The 21,460-nt window shown below is 41.6% G+C and overlaps 1 protein-coding gene across 2 annotated transcripts in view; it reads left to right on the plus strand.

The window, feature by feature from the left end:
• Nucleotides 1-2,195: 2,195 nt before the first annotated feature.
• Nucleotides 2,196-21,460, plus strand: part of LOC110090958 (protein Bouncer) — a 34,026-nt gene continuing 14,761 nt past the window's right edge. Inside the window, exon 1 of one of the 2 annotated variants that reach the window (XM_072989085.2) lies at nucleotides 2,196-2,316. In XM_072989085.2, coding sequence (XP_072845186.1) covers nucleotides 2,262-2,316 — 55 coding nt within the window. In that variant the 5' untranslated portion in view covers nucleotides 2,196-2,261. Of the gene's footprint in view, nucleotides 2,317-2,367; nucleotides 3,755-21,460 lie in introns of those variants that run through there. The other variant, XM_020814859.3, reaches the window with a different exon arrangement.

Here is a 21,460-nt window from a genome sequence, read left to right on the forward strand (position 1 = left end):
TTAGACAAGGAACGCTGTTACCTTCCCACCGAAGTGGTCCCTATTTATCTACTTGCATTTACATGCTTTCGAACCACTAGGTTGGCGGGAGCTGGGACAAGCGACGGGAGCTCACTCCATCGCGTGGATTCGATCTTACGACTGCTGGTCTTCTGACCCTGCAGTACACAAAGGCTTCTGCGGTTTAGCCCGCAGTGCCACCACGTCCCTTTTGATCATCAAAAGCTCACTATTTGATGTTTTTGTTTTATATTTGTAATGATCAATTGAAGGTTTGATCTGCTCCTGCATTCAAATAGTCACAAGAGCTAAATCAAGTCCATTTAGAATAGAGCTTATTGCAGGGCAAATGTAAATGTATGCAAGCCCTAAGTCTCGACTGAGAAGCAGAGGGAAGAAATGAAGTAACTCAGCTCTGCAGTGAGTAAGGTATTTTCCAAGAATGGGGTCAGCACATGCTGGCAGAGTTGATGTATACTTGGCTCTCTTGGGCTCTGGAATCATTTATATAACGTGGTCTTGAAGACTTGCATCAAGATATTGCTAAGAACTCTTAGGGATTCTGCTTTCTCCAAGCTTTCCAAACTGCTTTCAGCTCAGAAACCAATGTTTTTCTCAACAATACATCTTCCTGGGCCATCACGCCCAACCCACTGCTCAATGTAGGAATCCAAATCAGGGCAGATCTGACAGGCGGTTGTCCAATTGTCTCTTGAATGTCATGTTGGAGTGCTCACTACCTCCCAAGGGCATTGGTTCCATTGTCATACTGCTCTAACAGGTAAGCAATTTCTCCTGATATGCAGCCTAAATCAGGCTTCCTGCAGCCAGAGCCCATTATTATGTGGCCTGCACTCTGGGATCATTGAGAACACATCCTGCCCCTCCTCTGTATGACTGTCTTTTGATGGAACATAACAAGGAAAGAGAACTGAACTTGCACAATAACATGGCATTGCAACACCGGTCTTGTTTAATGGACTGCCACCAAATGCCCCTGTGAGGGTGGGGAACGAGAGCAAGCTCTCTTCTCTTGAAATTGGGGGAGTTAGGGTCCAGCCTACCCTTGTGTATATGTAGGTCTGAGATGGGTCAGATGGATAACCAGACAGACTTTGTCCTTGGCTGATGTTCCTTTTACTGTCCGAACATTATTACATTATTTGGCACAGAGGCGATGGCCCAGGATACCCATTCTGTCATAACAAGATCCCCCTCCCATTTTTTTTTTCACAGATACTAATTCTGGAAATTACAGACAGGGCTCTGCAGCACATGGGCCAGCGGGAGGGGCCACACAAGTGGCTGCATTTGGGGGTATGGGGCTGAAGACATTGAGAAAGTGGCGAGTGGTCATCACAGATCTCTCGCAGGTGCGTCCTGTGCCCAGTTTTAGGCCAGGTTCTGGCCGTGCTTAAATTCATTTCTTTCAGGTATTGGCTTCTCAGAGGTGTACATTCATGGTCAGATCCAGCTTTGTTTCTGGGTGGCCAGTATGCGACCCGTTCCACATGGAGGCAGAACCTGGGTCCTGGAGGCCAGACCCTGTGGTGGCGGGTGATGGAGATGCATGTGGTGGGGCAAGTTGTCCAAACAGGTAGTTTATAGGGCACTCCCTCCCAATATTGTGAAGATTTACAAGCACAGAGAGAGAGAGACAGAGACAGAGACAGAGAGAGAAAGAGAGAGAGACACTTTGAATTGAATTCACCTCCAGTAGCATCAAGGGGAGGATGTGAGGAGGCCACACACACACACACACACACACACACACACACACACACACACACACACACACACACACACACACACACACACACACACACACACACATATATATATATATATATATATACACCCTCCAGTAGCATCAAGGGGAGGATGTGAGGAGGCCAAGAATTAGGTTTGTGTCCACTCTTCTTTTTGTTATGTGTCTATCACACTTTTTAACTCGGCCTCTTTATTATCAGGGGTCTTCTAATACTACAGATACACTAAAGTGGAGTGGGTGCTGGATTGGTCCAATGGGGTCCCACCTCAAGCTACCCACATTTCCTGTCTGTTTGCTTATCAGAAGTGTACTGTCAGCCAGTTAGCCTGCCTGCCTGCCCCCCCCATCCCCACCCCCTCCTTCAGCGTGTCCCTCCTCTCCTGAACTTATATCCATTTTGCATTCTTGGGTGGATGGATGGAATGCACCGCTGCTGAATAAGCCAACTGCTCAGCTGTGAATCCAGACATAGAGAGAAGCAGCAGTGAACATGACTAGTTCCAATTTGGAGAAGAAACTGGATCCTTGGCCACGCTGCGGAGTGAGTAAATAATGTACAGTGGGGCACTCTTTGAGTAAATGGCTGCCATTGGGAGTGTTTGCATGTGTGAATGTTTCCCAGCCTAATTTGGTGTTTTTGAGTGTCCAAAACGAAAGACTTAGTTTTGCCCTTGAACCCTGGACTCCTGGCCATCCTTGGCTCCACCCACCAACAGCTGCCCCGCCTTCCGTCCCACCAATTACAGCTAGCACTGGCCGTCAATGCATAAAATTATGTTATCCCATCCATGTAATTGTGACTGCTTATCTCCAAGGGGAAGGGCATGTCTAGGGTTACCCTGGAGTTTCTTCTGTATTCCAGGGCTCCCTCGAAGTGTGTGTGCATTTCAGACACTACAACAATGGAAGACTTCCAGTTCCACATCAACAGGGCATCCATAGAAAGAAAGGCTTCTGGAAGAATCAATCAAAAAGCATTTTGCAGCTGTTCCAGTCACCCCAGATTTTCTTTCTAGAGCGGGACAAGCCAGAGATAGGGAATTTACTTTGGACTACAACTTTGGGGGCATTCTGGAAGCTGAAGTCCACAAAAGTTATTTTTCCATCTCTGGGACAAGCCAATGAGATTCTTAAATGGAGGACTGTTTCATCGATACTTGGCGGAACATCTACTCCCACCAAGCTCTACCCGTGTCACTCGCGCGAGCCAGGAGGTGAGGCTGAGGAGCCTGACGCCGAGGGAGGCCCGGAAGGAAAAAACAAGAAACCGGGCCTTCTCGGTGGTGGCTCTTCACCTCTGGAACAATCTTCCTCCAGAGATTCACGCTGCCTCCTCGCTGGGTATTTTTAAAAGTCAACTAAACACCTGGATGTTCAGGCAGGCCTTCCCCTCCAGTTAATATTTGCTTTTTCTCTTCTCTTTTCTTTGTAGCTCATTTTTCATTTTTTCCCATCTTGAAGTTTTTAATATTGATTGTAATAATTCTTTTTTATGATTGCTATTATTATTGCATTATTGTATTATGACTTTGTAAGCCACCTAGGGTGGTCATATCGATCAGATAGGCAGGATATAAATAGAATAAATAAATAAAATAAATAAATAAATCTGGACATGTACACACCCCATGAAATCCTCTGAGGTTGGAGAATTGCATAACAAAGTCTTCCCCCCTCCCCTCTGTGTGTGTGAGTGATTCATTTTGTCCTAGGCTGGTGTCTATTTTTTGCCACTAAGAATCATATGTTACCCAAGGGCTGGCTGTTTACTCCTACAAAACCCTCCCACCCAAGCAACCTAGACTCATGTAGGTGGGGCATGTATATATATAGTACAGATGGAATACAACCCCTTTCACTGTCTCATAGTCACCCAGATTGGAATAACTTAATTCCCTGCTCTCGCTCTCACTACACACCAAAACAACAACATGGGGAAACTCCTGGTGCTCTGTGCTGTGATTCTTGCTGGCATCAGTGTGGGTAAGACAGGCGGTTCTGTTAATAAGGTTTACTTCTCTTCTTGAGTATTTTTAACTATATTCATTTCTAGATGTTTACTTCTCTGCTTCCCTGGAAAATTTTGCTTTGATTTATTCCACCTTTCCGAAGCTCTTTGGACTGAGAATATTAACCAATGACATGATGAAAGATATCAGAACAGTGGTGGGGGGGGGAATCACTTCTGTTTTTGTGATTGTTAGGAAACCCATTTTGGTGAGGGACCTAAAGAAGAAGCTGGCTTTTTAGATATGCAAGGACAGAAATGCCTTCTAAAAACTTGACGAGCTTTCCCACCCCTTCTTTTAAGTTCTGTTGGTAGCTTCAAATGGAGTGTGGAAAACACTGCTTTTCAGCTAGCTGGGAGATTCTGAAAACTGTTGTCAAACACATAACTTTTCCCAAGTCTGCTTGAAGTGTGCTGCCAGGAATCCTTCTGGTGTGTGTCTGTCTGGGGAGTTCTTAGTGATAACAGCAAAAGGTTATAGTAGCAATTATGTCTTCTTTCCTAAAGGTTTAAATCATTCTTGGTATTTAAAAAGGTAGAATGATAAAAGGGAAAACCGATGCAGTAAAACAGAAAATAATCTCTGAAGATCCCATTAAATTCTTTGAGTGAGACAGTGTAACGATAATGTCTTTATCTGTAAGCTTATGATTCAAATCTTAATGTGAAATCCTTCTAATTCAAATCCTCTGTGCTTTCATCACTGACTTTCACTCCTACTTTTTTTTTTTTTTGTTATTATTGCTGCTGCTATCATTATTTACATTTATACCCTGATTTTCCTGCCATGAGTGCAAGGCTGTGTACTGTCTCTCTTCTCACAACAGATTGTTAGTCTGCAGCACATACCAAAAAATATCCTATGGCAGAGCATTAATGAATAACAACAGGTTTATTCTGGCTATAATAACAGTACTGTATCTCATGGTGTAGGCTGTAGCCTAGAAAGGATTGCAGTGTGATGGAAACAGTTGTCAGATGCCTTAAGAGCCCCCACTTGGGAGGCAGGGGAAAACATTCTTCGTTTCCATAACCTGTCCATTTGGACATCACCCAAGTGAATTCACTAATTTCTTTTTAACGGATGAGGTAACATTTTTGAATTATGACTGCTAGAAATTTGCACCTAGCCAAAAGCAATGAAAGCTGGAGGATACCGGGAGATGTAGTCCAGAAAGGCAACTTTTCCCATCATTAACAGAAGGATTTAACAGTCATTCAGACAGGCATTAAATTTTTCTCTAGGCACTAGAGAGCACTTCAAAAAAAAAAAACCTTGTGAAACCATCTATTAACCCTGTTTTTATTCATTCCTGTGGCCACTTAGAATGGGCTGTTGCATTCCAGAGACCATCCTCTGTTATTACAAAGTCCCAAATAATATTTAAACATTCTTCAAGTAGCGGGTGAATTCCTCCTGAGACCCCCTTCTGCCCCATCCCTCCCCCCACAAATTTCTGCCCATTTTTCCTCTTATGTCTGCCCAATACAGCCTTGCCCCACCCTGTACTTTAAAGATCTCTTGAACTCTTCAGGCCAACCTCTTAAGCTGTTTAGGGGAATAAATCATCATCACACACACACATCCAAAAAAATGAACCAGGGTGTGGCTGAAGGAACAAAATAAAGGAAGTTCTGATGCACTGGGCTGTCTGCCTTAAGGCAGGGCTGGCAAAATTTTGCGATGAAGCACAGGTGGTTTCCAGAACTCTTACTGGATTCCCCCTCAAGGACTGCATGAGAAAGAGGAATTGGGGGTCTCAACAGGGAAGAGGGTGTTACATTCTAAAGAGGATAGCTATCAAAGATTGACAAGACAAAGGGGACATCATGCACTTCATCACAAAACACAAAACAAAAGAAAAGCAAAGAGAGAGAGAGATTCTGACACTTTAAAGACTAACCACTATATTTTAATGTAAGCTTTTGTGGAACATTGCCCTCTTCTTCAGACATATGAGTAGAATTCAGAGACAACATAGCAAAACATTCACTAAGAGACAGAGGTGTAATGAGTTATGACCCCTGTTCGGTATTCAGTTCTTTTAAAGCTACTATTCAGTTCTTTTAAAGCTACGGTAACTAAGTTCTGTAAACAGTAACATGATTAAAGGAAACAACAGAGGAACAACATAGTGGGGTAAAGAATGGCACCTTTACCTTTGAGCCTTATTTTGAAAATATGGGTCTGGTAGTTGTAGATAAGAACAGAATGGTTACACTTGGTAATGCTTTAAGAAATCTTGACAGATATTTAATCCATTGATATGGGTGTCCATCATGTGTATATACATTTATATATTATCTTATTATTTTTTTCCCTTCTGGATTCTTGTTCTGTAGTTTTAATTCTGTAGAACAACATTGAGAAATGTCTTTTGGAAATACTTGAGTTTGGAGTCTCTATCGTGTAGGTTTAAGAAATTTATATCTGACATGAATATATTTGACAGCTTGGCTGTAAATAATAGATTTAGTGGTGTGATCAGGATGGAAACTGGAAACATGCAGGTAAATGTATTGATCAGTGGGTTTTTGACACGGTGTAGCGCTAAGATGTCAGTGCTATAGCTTCATAGTGGTGGAAGGAAAATGAACCTGTTTATTATTTTATTTATTTTAAAATATTTCTATCCTGCCTTTCTCCCCCAAAAGGACCCAAGGTGGCTTATATTATTAAAACAATATTTAAAAAAATAAAAACAATAAGCATCCAAATATTTAAAAAGTATTATATGAAAATGGTAACTAAGATAAATATTAAAACACATTTTTTAAAAGTTCATGTTTGGATGAAAGTCATTGAAATCCTGCTTTGCATGGGTCCAGATCAAAAATATGTCGCCGATGCACCTCATATAGAGGAGCGTTGTTTTGATACAACAGTTGAGAAAGAGTTGCTTGGGGTTGCTCTGGGTCAGCCATACATATATTTTCCTATTATGGGGCCATGCCAGTGCCCGTGGTAGTTCTGTTGATCTGGAAGTAGGTTTTATTGTCAGAAGTGAAATGGTGATGTGTGAATCCAAAGTTGCAAGGGGTGGTGAGTGTGGGTGCTTCATCCTTTTTTCATTGAACGGTGTTCCTAACAGCCTGTATTGCGTCCCTGTGTTGGATATTGGTGTAGAGAGCTTCTACATCCCTTGAGGATAAGGATGGTGTTGTTATTACAGGCGCCTGTGGCTGGACATATTTTTCAAAACACACAAGATAAACAGGGATAAGCGGAGATGGTTAATCCTAGTATACAGAACAAAGATAAGAAAATACATGTGCAAACATGCCGCAGTTCTTTCAAGATGTTTTCACACTAAAGACATCACTTGCTTCTCCAAAACACTTCTCTCTCTCTCTCTCTCTCTCTCTCTCTCTCTCTCTCTCTCTCTCTCTCTCTCTCTCTCTCTTCTCCGCCTCCCTTCACTCACTCTGGTACCTATGATGTTTAGATATGTTTAGTTTGGCAAAAAGAAGGTTAAAGGGAGACAATTGGCAGGCACTTTCCAACAGTGAGAGCAGTTCAGCTACTGGAATAGACTGAACTCTTCCTTCAGTTGAGGCATGTAACCAGAAACTAGATAGCTCTCTCTGGGGAATACTGTGACAGCTTTCTGGATTATGTGGAGCCTGCATTCAGAATGGGTTGGACACTAAGTGATCTTTAAGACTCTTTGCAACCCTTTGACGCGAGGACCAGTTCCTTCTAAACAAGGTGGACGCCCAAGGAAGTGAAAGGGGAAAAAAGGGAAATAATTTGGAAGGGGGGAGGGACTTGCTCTTAAAAAAAAAAAGATTGTGGAAAAGTTAGTTCACAATATGAAGTGTTGCGTCAGCCCGAAGATGACCCAATGTACTGTAGCATGTGATTAAGGAGACAGACTTAATATTCTGCAGTAATAGTAATAGCTGATGTTGCACATGAAAGATCATGCTGAAGTAGAAGTATTAGACTTCAGGTGCTACCATGTTCACTACTGCTAGTAACATCAAGCCTTTCGTATTATTCCAATCCTGAAAGGCAGCCAGCCTGATTTTACTGGTTCTCTGCATAAGAGTTCTCTTTCACTGAAGTCTTATGTAACAACTTGTTTGGTCATCTGACCAATATTTTCATTTATTTGTTTTTTTAATTTTTTTTTTTACACTGGCACATGCTTTTCTATGAGAGCTTTGTCTGCTCCGTTGCTTGCCAAGTTGCCGTCACACTTTTTAATGGGCAGAACAAGCAATAATGTGTTATACAGAATTCTTCATTCTCCTGCTTCCCCGTTATATTTCTGCATATATTTAAGTCTTCTCCCAATGGAAGCATACCACCCTCATCACTTTCTCTACTCTTATCTCTCATGGACAGAAGGTAAGGTATTCCAGGCAACCTCAATACATTTGTGCTATAAACCTGGCCAGCCCGACACATTTTGATCCCTGGGGCAGAGGAGTTTACGGTGCAATTCTCTCACATAACCATGTCAGCATCCAGAGTATCAAAAGTCAGCTAGGTTATTTTGGCATATGAAAGAGATAATGACACCACCCTGTGTCTGGCAGCAAAAACAAAGTAATGATTGACTTAAACTCTAAATCAGCTCTTTTCCTGCTTACTGGAACTATGAGAGAAGGGATCCCAAGGACCACAAGTGAATTGTATGAAAACACCATCTTGTGACTTTGGATGCTTCCAGACAAGGCTTTTACTGTGTGGTCACTCTGACTCATCCGGGGATTTTAAGGGAATGCCAAATGGCTACATCTTCCCCTTCAAACCCTCCTGTGGTTTCCTTCCATGTCTTCCTCCCCCACCCCACCCCTTAATTTCCACACAACATCAACAAAGGGGTGGGAAAAAAGGAAAGACAGAATAACTACAGAATGCCCCCTGACTGTTATCACTATCCCCATATTTTGGCTGTAGGGAAGGCTCCTCCACCTGTCAGCATTCCTAATGCAAGATGTGTAGCAGAAGAATGAGGTGCTAGAATCCTGAGGGGGGATGGAATGGCCACCGATGGTGGGCGGGCAATGCCATTGTTGAATGTGCCTCCGTGGAATAAAGTAAAGCCTAGGCCTACAGACATATAGGTTTCCTCCCTTTTGTATTAGGTGCAAAATGGCACCTCTCCCCGGCCACACACTGTTCGCAATGACATGTCATTGTCCATTCTCCTAGTTCAGACCACCAGGAGTTTGTTTCAGTCTCAGAGTACTGAATGTTTAGACCAGTGTTTGGTGTGTGGTCAAGTACTGAGCTGCGATGTCTGTGTGCCATGCAGAAGGGTGAGGCTGCTTTGTGGTCTCCGTCTAGTACCTTTGTGGCTTATAGATGTTCTGACTGGTGTGGATATCCTGCCTGTGAAAGAAACCACAGGTAAACCCATATCCAAAGAGGTAAAAGAGGAATAGGGTTTGGTCTTCTTTTTCAGTTTTGGGAGTGGTGCCTAGTAGGACCGAGTGGAAGACATTCATTTAAGGACAGAGGGATTAACGTTCACGATCCAAGTTGCCAGCCCATGCAGGAAAACTAAACAGGACCTTTCCTGACACGAACATATAAGATGTAACCCAAGATTTTGAAATGCCCCTTTTTTTTTTTTTTTTTTTTTTTTGGACGACAGTTTCCAGAATCCACCCAGCCAGCTATGGTTACAATTGTTCGTGGATTCTGGGAACTATAATCCAAAACAGAAAGATTTCCAAACTTTGCTGGAACAAGACTTTCCCAAGTTGGATTTTGACTTGTGTTTTCAGACTCCAACCCTTAACTCTGGTGGCTGGGGCTGATGGAGATGGTAGTCCAAAAATCAGAAGGAGATATTTGGGAAGAATTCTCATACTTGAATCGAGCTGATTGTTAACAATTTTACGATCTTTGGGGGTAGCATCTTGTATTTGGACATAATGCGAATAGTAAAGGCTGGTTGCAGCCTTCTTTGGAATATTTTCCTTAATGAGATTCTTCTGACATTGCTGAGACTATTATTATTATTATTATTATTATTATTATTATTATTATTATTATTATTATTATTATTATTATTATTATTATTATTATTTATTATTATTATTATTATTATTATTATTATTATTATTATTATTATTATTATTATTATTATTATTATTACCACCAGATTAAGTCTTTCCTATTTGTTTATATGTCGTGGCTTTTTAGATCTTCTGTTTTTCTGGTTTTTGAACTGTCACGTATTACTCCTTTTTCTGCTGCTCGGTATTTATTCCTAATTTGTGTATTTTTAACACGTTGGCTATTCTGTGGGATTCTGGGAATAAGTGGCTTTAGTAGCTTACAAAAAAATAGTAATGACCAAATGCAGGAACCTATCAGTATGGAAGTAAGAGCTGGACCATAAAGAAGGCTGACCGCCGAAGAATTGATGCTTTTGAATTGTGGTGCTGGAGGAGGCTCTTGAGAGTCCCCTGGACTGCAAGGAGAACAAAGCTATCTATTTTGAAGGAAATCATCCCTGAGTGCTCACTGGAAGGACAGATCCTGAAGCTGAGGCTCCAATACTTCAGCCATCTGATGAGAAGAGAAGACTCTCTGGAAAAGACCCTGATGTTGGGAAAGAGTGAAGGCAAGAGAAGGGGACGACAGAGGATGAAATTGTTGGACAGTGTCATTGGAGCAACCAACATGAATTTAACCCAACTCCGGGAGGCAGTGGAAGACAGGAGGGCCTTGTGTGCTCTGGTCCATGGGGTCATGAAAAGTTGGACACGACTAAAATTGTAAACCGCCCGGAGAGTGCTTGTAGCGCTATGGGGCGGTATATAAGTCCAATAAATAAATAAATAAATAAATAAACTAAACAACAATAAAAATGAGCCTTCAGATCCTATCAGCCATTGCCAGTTGTCAGAGGTGAGGGGTGTTACATGTCCAAAAAAGTCTAGAATGGAAAGCTATAAGTTCCTTACCCTCCTTTTGGATCAGTGGGTTTCAAACTGTTCCTTAGAATCCTGGCTTTCCTTAAAAACTTATCCAATGATGCTCCATAAGTAAGTTAATAGTCAACAGAGCCAGGCATGCAAAGCTGAGAAGTGCAGGAAATGACATAAGATACGCTTTATCAGCACACAGTGCCATGATGGAAAGATATCATTTCATACCTTTACAGTAAACTAAATCTGGTGAATGTCAAATCTTGAATGGTGTTCTGTATGTTCTTTCTTTCTTTCTTTCTTTCTTTCTTTCTTTCTTTCTTTCTTTCTTTCTTTCTTTCTTTCTTTCTTTCTTTCTTTCTTTCTTTCTTTCTTTCTTTCTTTCTTTCTTTCTTTCTTTCTTTCCTGCTAACTTGCTTGCATTCCTGCCTTTCTCCTTTAAAAGGACCCATTGAAAAGCAGTGAAGAGCACGGTGTGTAAAACAGGGAAACAATTTTATTTTCTTGCCTGGGATGCAACATTAGCTTGTTAAGAGTTCCGTCAGCAATGGCAGATAAATTTTTTCATCAGGGAGAACAAGGTTTGCAGACACCGAGGAATGTTCATGAGGGGTGGGAGCAAAACCTAAGCATCCTGACTAAGAACTGTGCCAAATTGATGCCACGCCTTAGAATACAAATCTGGAATCTTTGGCCAACATAGTACAGTTCCCTGGCAGAGATAGATACATTTTGGAAGGCTTCCTTATAGAAACTTTGACCAGGCCCCTTTCTCTGTGTGGCTGTCTCTCTTCTCTTTGGGTCACCACCCACCTGCACCCCAAGACAGAATTCTTGGAAGTCACTCACACGAGGGGAAAAAAGCACCTTCAACAAAGTTTTCTTCTTCATTGTATTTTGTAACCTGACCCAAACGTGTCTGGACATACTGTTGCCCTGGGTTTGATAACTCACCAAAGATTCAGCCAAGAATCGGTTATTGATTGGATGTTGCTGTTACGGAGAGACCTGGAATTTCCCTCCTCTAGCTGGTTGAATTAATCAAGTTATTTTTTCCCTTCCAAAAACTCAGGCAAGGCAGTGTCTTTGAACGGTGATGACTCAGAAGCCTGGAACCCTCCAGCCCTGCCTTGTTCCTAAAATCCCTAAGTGGAATGTTTTTTAACTCACATTTAATAGTTTCCATGCCAAATCCCTTCCTGTTATACATTACCACACCCTACGGCCCAATGTTTAAGCTTTAGAAAAGATTTTCCTTGCTCATCTGGGGTAATAAAAGATTAACAGTCAGTTACCTTTGGAAAGGATAAGATGAGCAATTAGGTCAATACAGCCGATAGGCTGCCATGGTTAGAAGGTTAGACCGGAACCAGGGAGGTAAAGCTTCTAGTCCTCATGAAGTTCACTGGGTGGTCAAGGGTCTGACATTTTTCTCTGCCTCAGCTTGACCTACTTCACAGGATAGTTGTGAGGATAAAAAGAGGAAAAACCACCTTGAGGTCATTAGAGGAGAAGCAGGATATAAACATAGGTAATAAATACAAAATAATTTAGGGCATGACCACGCGGAAGCTTGTCCTGGTTTTATGCAAATTTCTCTGTCCTGCACCCTGACATTTAAATTACTGTCGCTGTTCATGCAGAAATGTTTATTTTCCCTGGAACTGTATTCCAAGTGTCCAAATGTCACATGGTCCTCATCTTCCTCATCCTTCTTTTCCATTATCAGCTCCACCTCTCGTTTTCCACCAATCCAGGTGAGGCAGATTCTGTGCTGAACTCGTGTCTGGACTTGATACTGGACTGGATGAGGGTTAATAAATTGATACTCAATCCAGATAAGACGGAAGTGCTGTTAGTGGGTGCTTCGTCGGACAGGCTTGAGGGCCATTTCCCTGCCCTGAATGGAGTTACACTCCTCCTAAGGGACAGGGTCTGCAGCCTGGGGGTGCTCTTGGACCCCGGTCTAACTCTGGAAGCCCAGGTGGACTTAGTGGCCAGGGACGCCTTCCTTCAGCTGCAGAAATTTATACCAGCTACGGCCCTACGTGGATGAGCAAAGTCTCATGATACTTACACATGTAGTGGTAACATCCCATATAGATTACTACAATGTGGTCTACGTGGGGCTGCCCACCCTGAAGGAAGCCCATAAATCCTCTACAAAAGGTAGGACTTTCTTTGCAGTGGCTCCAACTTTATGGAACCAGCTTCCAGAGGAGCTCCACCTAGTGCCCTCCCTGTGGACATTTAGGAAGCAATTAAAGACTTTGCTTTTCAAGGAGGCTTTCCAGACCAACCTCAGCTGATCACCTTCCCCCACTTTTTTCTTTTCCCTTCCTCTTCTTCTCTCCATTCTTTTCATCCATCCATTCTGCGATTAGTTGGTGACATCTCTGGTATTTTTTTAAAGGGTTCTTGCTACTGGTTTTAATATCTCTAATTTTATCGTTGTTTCCTATTTTATGAGTTGTAACCCACCAAGAGTAGTAGTGCTGTGACACAAATGGAAGCAGCATACAAATGACTAGGAAACTGTGGTACGACAGCTAACACTCCCAGATAACAGGGTATTGACCAGGAATGATAAGAGTTGTCCAAAACATTTGGAAAATGCCTGATGGGGCAAGGCTGCCCTAAGCAGTTCTTGCTTCCCTCAAGTACAGTAGAGATCATTGACCAACGACAAGGATCATTGACCAAAGATTTTTAAACAACCTTTGAAATCATGGCTTTTTAGGCAAGCTTTTCCAGAATTTACCTCTGAATAAAGCGCTGCACCCACCAGTGTTTATTATTTCTTCCGCCATCTTACCTCTTAACTATTTATATCTATGTCGGTTTTATTTTACAGTATATGTTCTTTTTTATGATTTTTCATTTGTGTTTGATTTTGCTTAATTTTGAGTTTATATCTACCACCAATGGTCGTAATTTGACAAGTCTTTATTTTGTGTCTTTTTTTTTTCAAATTGTAAACCGCCCAGAATGGCCTTGTAACCAGATAGGCAGTACAGAAGTCAAACAAATAAACCAAAAATAAATAAAACAGCAGCTTTGTAGTATATTCTAGTATCTGTATGGCTTTTGTACATAGAATGACGGAGGTACCATTAAAATCCTGAGCTGTTCTATTTGTGATGGTTCCTTTATGTCTGCTACTCACAAGCACATAATACCATTACAAAGCAAACAACTCGAGATTTCAATAACTCCTCACATTGCAACCAGGGGTGTTTTTCTTTTCAGAGCATGAATTCATTTGTAAATTATGAAAACTGGAATTAAGTCATGAATGGGAAACCATTGTGACTTAAATTATGAAAACTGGAATTAAGCCATGAATGGAAATCCATTAAGTCATGAATGGGTATGATGCATTAGTAATTCGTTACTCACCACCAATACAAATCCCCTTCTTTTTAGGGCATGTCTCTGCTCCACCCTTGCCCTGGACACTGACTTTCCTCAGCCTTCCTATATCCTTGCTCCTCCTCCCTACAAGGAGGAGGGAAAGAAAAAGCAAAGTCACTCACTAGATCCCCTCTGTGAATGAGGTATCTGGCTGCATACCCAGAGATTGGAAGTTCGATTCCCCACTATGCTTCCTACAAGAACAGCCAGCCTGTGTAACCTTGGGCAAGCTGTACAGTGTTCCCGAGGTACCCCTAGAAGAAGGGAATGGTCAACCACTTTTTTGTATTCTGTACATTGAAAGCTCTGAAAAGGGTTACCATATTCAGAAATGACTTGGCATGCACAATTAATATTATAGACGCTCTGGAGTTTTCTGCCCTATCTCCCACATTCCCTTCATTCAGTATATGAGAAGTCCCACATATGGACACTGACCCTTTTCAGACAGTTTTGTGTAGGCATCCTTCAGTCTCAAGAGACTATGGTAACATGCTCTTGGAACAGCGTCTAGTGTAGCTGAGAAGGCCAATTCGAGAGAGACAATCCCTTCCACACTGAAGACAAATACAATCTGTCCCCGTCCAGCTCCCTGATTTTGCTGGTTTCGGGACTGCCTCTTTGCCTCGGCCTGCTGGACAAGGGTCTCTTCAGTTTGGGAGAGGCAATGCTGCACTGCCTGCCTCTAGGCTGAATGCTCAGATGCCAAGGTTTCCCATCTATTGAGGTCCATTCCTGAGGCCTTCAGATCCTGCTTGCAGATATCCTTGTATCGCAACTGTGGTCTCCCTCTGGGGCACTTTCCCTGCACTAATTCTCCATACAGGAGATTTTTTGGAATCCAGCCATCAGCCATTCTCACGACATGGCTGAGCCAACATAGACGTCGCTGTTTCAGCAATGTATACATGCTAAAAATTCCAGCTCATTCTAGGACTACTCTGTTTGGAACTTTGTCCTGCCAGGTGATACCAAAAATGTGTCAAAGACAATGCATATGAAACATGTTCAACTTCCTCTCCTGCCATGCACAAAGGGTCCAGGACTCATTGCAGTACAGGAGTGTACTCAGGACACAGGCTCTATAGACCTGGATCTTGGTATATGCTGTCAGCTTCTTATTGAGCCATACTCTCTTTGTGAGTCTAGAGAGCATGATAGCTTCTTTGCCAAGGTACACGAAATCATGAACAACCTCCCATTCTTGTGCAGAGATGGTAATAGAGGGAGGTGAGTCCACGCCCTCGCCCATGACTTGTGTTTTCTTCAGGCTGATTGTTAGTCCAAAATCTTGGCAGGCCTGATGATGTCAAGGAGTCGAGGTAAACATCCAATCTTGGGAAGTATTTTAAAAAGACTGTCTCTGCTAACCAAATCAAAGGCCTTTGTAAGATCTATGAAGGCCACAAAGAGTGGTTGTCATTCCCTACATTTCTCCTGCAACTTTCTGAGGGAAAATACCATGTCAATTGTGGATCTATTAGCTCAAAACCCACACTGTGATTCTAGATAGACTTCCCTACAATGCAGAGAAATGTCACGGTAGTTATTGCAGTCATCCATGTCTTTGTTCTTGCACAATGTGACCATGTTTGCATCCTTCATGTCCTGTGGTACCCCACCTTCCCTCCAGCAAAGACAAAATATTTCATACAGCTCAGTGGTGATGGTCTCTTTACACACTTCAGCACTTTAGCAAGGATGTTATCCTTCCTTATGTGCCTTGACGGAGGTGAGGGAATCCAAGGCCACTTTTATTTCTGCCAAAGTTGGTTCGCTGTCCAACTCTTCCAAGACAGGCAGGTACTCAATGTTATTTAATGCCTCTTTGGTTACTACATTCTCTCTGGAATATAGCTCAGAGTAGTGCTGCACCCAGCATTCTATCTGCTGTGCAAGGTCCTGGATGACAATGCCTATAGCAGACTTCAAAGGAGCAGATTTCTTCTGTATTGGACCTAAAACCTGCTTGATGCTGTCATACATCCCCTTGATGTTACCTGTGTCCACTGCTATCTGTATCTGAGAGCAGAGCTGAAGTCAATAATCATTAGAAAATCTCCTGGCAGCCTGTTGGATGTTGCTACGAGCAACTCAAAGAACCTGCATATTGTACTCACTAGGACAGGCTTTGCATGCTGCTAGAGCTCTCCACAATAAGCCTTTGTCAAACAAGAAACCTTCTGACCACAATGAAGCCGTACATGCAAAGGTTATTGATATGTTTTCTGTTTACTGCTGTTGATACGGGTCTTAATGATGAGATTTAAAAACAATGCTTTCCTGCCCTTTGTTTTGTTGGCATATTTTTGTTGTTTTTTAGTTCCATTGTGTAAGCTGTCCTCAGCTGAATTTACTCATTGAAGGGTGGAAAATAAATGACCAGCCAAATAAATAAACTGAGCATATTGTTTACATGGTGTGGGCATACATTGACAATGGCTAGAACTTAAATTCCATGTTGAATCCTCTCATTTCCCCCCTCGTTATTACACTGCATCAGTCTGAGGTTTATATATATTCTTTTTCAAATAAAGTGTAATGACTCGTGCATTTTTAAAACAAATCATAAAACACGTAAAAGGCAATTAAAAAAACATTTCATCAGTCTACATTTAAAAGTCAATTGAGATTAGTAGAGTGAAAACTAAAAACAAGAAAAAGGTGCAACAATTCAGTATGGGGTGTAGACAGAATATTATCCCACACTAGACACTTGGTAAAATGAAAACAAAGAAGTCATCGTGGTAAAGGGCTAACCATGCTTACGGTACAGTAAGAGGTTTGGAAAGCTGGGTAATATAACAGAGTGTAATAGAAACAGGTTGTGGGGCTAGCCATCTATATTCCACTTCTCCTCACCATGACTAGTAAATGTATTAACTCATTTTTTAAGGTAAAGTGAGTATCAACAGAGTCACAGAGCTGGAGATTGAGAACTATATTCTCATTTGAACTATAAGCCCTTCCTCATGCATTTGCTTGGAACGAAAGAGCCATGTATGTTTTCACTGTTGTACTTTTCAATTGAACCATGGTGAAATTACTGCTCCCAGCCCTACCATTAGGCAGAGTGAAGTGGCAAGGGATCTTGAGAGAAGCAACAGCAGTCCCCTGGGTCCTCTCCCACAGACCGCTTAACAGCCTAACCAGTCTCCTTCTGTTGAGTCTGTGTTTGCCTTTCTATACCCTCTGAACTAGTTTTCTGCTCCAAGGTGCGGAATCAGAACTTATAAATATTCCTGCTTGGGACTACAGCTCCCAGAATTCCCCAACCAGTATGGGTGGTGTGTTCTAAATGACTCTATCCCTTCGCCAGTATTGAAAGAAACTTCCACTGGCAGTTCAGTCCACTTCAGTTCTGTAAAATGGAGAGCCCTCTTGTCCTTTCCCTCAAGCGGCAAAAGGTATTGGTTTGGCCCTGTGAAATCATAATATTGGCGCTCATATTCATACTCTACTTTTCTTTTTCTTTTCTTTTTAAAATACATTTTATTGGTTTTTCAATCTATCTACATTCGGTTCATGCTTATCAAACATCATGTTACATGGTTGCTTACAATTATTTGTTTTTTGCCTCTTGGCGTCTTCCCAATTGTCCCTGCAAGTTCCACACATCATCTGATCATTCAAACAGTTCATGTATGCATTTTAGTATACAATATTGGCTATTATCCTAATATTACTCTCATAGTATGCAATGTTTTCAAAGTCCTCTAATAACATACTTAATAAAAGTCATTCCAGTTCCAAATCTATATAATTTCAGGTAATTTAACCGACAAACTTTGTAATTTATACCAATGATAACTGAGTAAGTTCTTAACATATAATACAGTGGTGCCTCGCTAGACAATGACAATCCATTCCACTGAAATCGCTGTTTAGCTAAATCATTGTCTAGCGAAAAGCATTTCCCCATTGGAATGCACTGAAACCTGTTTAACGCGTTCCAATGGGGAAGAATCATCGTTGTCTAGCGAAGATCGGCCATTGGAAAGCCGCTTTGTGAACTGCCAATCAGCTGTTTAAATCGCTGTCTTGTGAAGCTTAGGTCCCGAAAATACCTGTTTGTGAGCGCGGAGGGAGCTGTCAAAATCGTTGTCTAGTGAAAATCGGTTTGCGAAGCAGGGACCAAACATTGTCCAGCGAAATTCCCCCATAGGAATCACTGTTTTGTGAATCGCTATAGCGATCGCAAAAAGCCAATGTCTAGTGAAAAAAATGTCCTGCGGGGTAACTGTCTAGCAAGGAATCACTGTAGATATTATCTAGAACATCTTATACAGGTTTTCTTTGTATAGTTGTTTAGCCATTTCTATCTCAACATTTTTTATCCTGTCTATAACAATGTCATACTGTATCTAATGCATGTTCATTATGTACTTTTGTTTACCCCAACCTTATATCGAGCTTCAATTTACCTTTAAAAAAACACACCATATTATGCCTTTACCCTGATTAGTGATCCCTTATTTCAGTTTAATTCTCTTTTTTAATACTTCCGGACCTCTGGCTTGATGCTGTGACAAGACAGCAGCAGGAGGACGGGGCTCCATCTCCTGGCCTGAATTCCAACCTGTTTGGGACCCCCAGGAGGTTAAAACCACCCCAAAGAGGTGGTGAAACAGGGGAGAAGCCTAATGATCATGAGGGGAAGGCAGTGACCCACGCTTGATCCAGGAAACTCCCCAATTGACCTGTGGGCGGAAACAAGCAGCTGAACTAGCTTGCTTGCAAGTCTTCGGCAGCCGGGTATGAAGAAGCGATACATTGTGCTACAAAGGGGTGAGAAACATCTTTTAAAACTGTCTATTTACTATCCCTGGACAAGACAACTTCTACAGCAGAAATAGCATCTCATAGCTCTCCATCATCATTGACTGAGCTGCAGAGAAGCTGGGGAGAGGAAGAGATGGAGCGAGACACAAGGAAAATAAACTGGGCATTAATTAGACACTTAATTGATAACAACTTTGGAAAACAAAATCTGTTTATGCTATGTGTAACAGCTACTTAAGGCACTGGTAAAATGCCTAGAATCAATGGCCTTGAATGTTCTATGACTTTTTGGAATTCCCTTTCTCTTTGAGGATGGAACTGAAGTACAGTACAGACAAATTAACCCTTAAAAGCCTAATTTAGCCAAAGTGGAACTTACAAACTGTATCCTGGATGTTGAACTGGATGGGACCTCGAGCCTTTAGGCGGGGAAAATTCTTTATGTCGGAGACTGGATTCAAGCTTCAAGATCCCACAACGAACAGGCAAAATTATTCACGGCACAGTTGAAGAAAAATTATAGTCAACAGGAGACAGGAAATAATGAACGAAGGAATGAGAGTGTGGTGGATGGTGTATGCCAACCTAAAGAAGGCCTGGGGGAAATTAATAGAGAAAACCTAGTGGAGTTGAGGAGAGTCTTAAGGGAAGATAAGAGGAGAAAATCAGCAGAATCCATTTATAATAGCCTGGAAGATCTATTAGAGATAGACCAAATGTATAAAGATCTATTGGAGGTAAATCAAATGCATAAAGTGGCCTCAGAGGACACAAAAGATGGCAGAATGGTTAGAAAAACAGAAACAAGAATTGAAAAAAGATTAAGAGAAGGAATTATATAGAAAGATGAAAAAGGGAAAAACAGGAAGGTGCCCCTCAGTGTTGGAAAGCAGGTACTGTATATACCTAACTTCTGGAATAGTCTACTTTTCATATTGCCTCTTCTGAACTCTGCCAGGCTATAAACGGAATATAATTAATAGTAAAGTCCCATCTATACCTTCCTCATCCCTTCAGCTAACTCCCTGTGAAGTAAATTTAGGATTGTAACCTAAGGGGTTCCTTATTGACAAAGTAACAGCTACAGCAATTACAAAGAGTTTTAGTCCAAATTTTTTGGTCTTAAAACACCTCGATTACTGAAGGTTGGGAACTACTGCCTTTGGGCATTAACATTTTAGAAGGTGCCAAAGTCTAGATATGAATGGATCAGTGAGTGTTAGGAAAACAAAGAACAATACTATTCAGCTTCATCCACTCTCCCTTATTTTGAAACCATAAATGTTCTCTTCATATGTGGAGCACAATACCTTCTCCTCTGGTTTTTTTTTGGGGGGGGAGGGAAAAAGGGGCTTTGCCCTCACCTCAGGGTGGTGTGTATGAGAGACCATATTGCTTGCTCTGACTACCAAGATTGGTAGTTACAGACCTGCACCGATCTGTTCTAAAAATAAGTTGTTATGATACAAATATGAGGGGTTGTGCTTAACAACAAGCCTGTACTATCCAAGTCTAATACTGTACCTTGAAAATACAAAAATATAAAACATGAACACAAAACAGTACTTCACTTGACACTTTGGATTGAGGCTTTCAACTTGTACTGTGTCAAAATGACTCTAAAATGCTAGTTTGAGGTAATCTTTGAACATGAGAGAAAACTTTGTGTGTGATACAAAACATGCCCCCTTTCTCTAACACAGGGCTGTAAGTTTATACTAGGATCTGCTCTGTTGCTTGGTACAGTTGTGAGATCTACAGACAAAAACCAGTATTAAAACAAATAGCAGCTTATGCAGAAGCAACATAGAATTACTGAACAAGATGCTTCTGCTTATACTATATGTTCAACTCAGGATTCATTTTAAGCACCAGAACTGGATCTCATAGAGACATCCTTTCCCACACAGATTTCTTTTCTTTTCTTTTCCCCGCCTTTTCCAGTTTAATTTTAAAGGGAGTGGGAGGGTTTTTTTTTAAAAAAAAAAGTTAAAGCCATTCCAGTGGTGCCTCGACTTACGAACTGTACTACTGTTTTTGTTGTTGCTATTAACCAATATTATTAAGTGCTGCAAAGTCAATTCTGACTGATGGTGACCATTTCTAAAGTTTTCTAGGCAGACTATTCAATATTGGTTTCCATTCCCTTCTTCTGGGTTTTTTCTTAAAGTTAGAAATGCAGAATGGCTTTTCTCCTGGGGAATCAAACTCACAACCTCTGGCTCTGCAACCAGGCACCCAACTTGTTGAGCTACCCAGTCAGCTTTTAAGACCCACAGAGCAATGGTTCCCAACCTTGGGTCCCCCCCCCAGATGTACTTGGACTACGACTCCCAGAAATCCTGGCCAGCACAGCTAATGGTGAAGGCTTCTGGGAGTTTTAGTCCAAGAACACCTGGCGGTCCAAGGCTGGGAACCACTGCTCTAGAGTCAGCATCCAAAGTTTTTAAAACTTTGTTTAAAAAGTATCCAGTTTTTAAAAGTTTAACGGATGAAGCGTTCTTCGGTAAGCAAACATCATGATTGGTAAAACTTCAACAGTGAAAGGTATGCTCATCCTACCTCAATTACAGGCACAAAAGAAATGTCAG

This window comes from Pogona vitticeps, chromosome 2 (genome assembly GCF_051106095.1).
Source record: "Pogona vitticeps strain Pit_001003342236 chromosome 2, PviZW2.1, whole genome shotgun sequence".
NCBI lineage: Eukaryota > Metazoa > Chordata > Lepidosauria > Squamata > Agamidae > Pogona > Pogona vitticeps.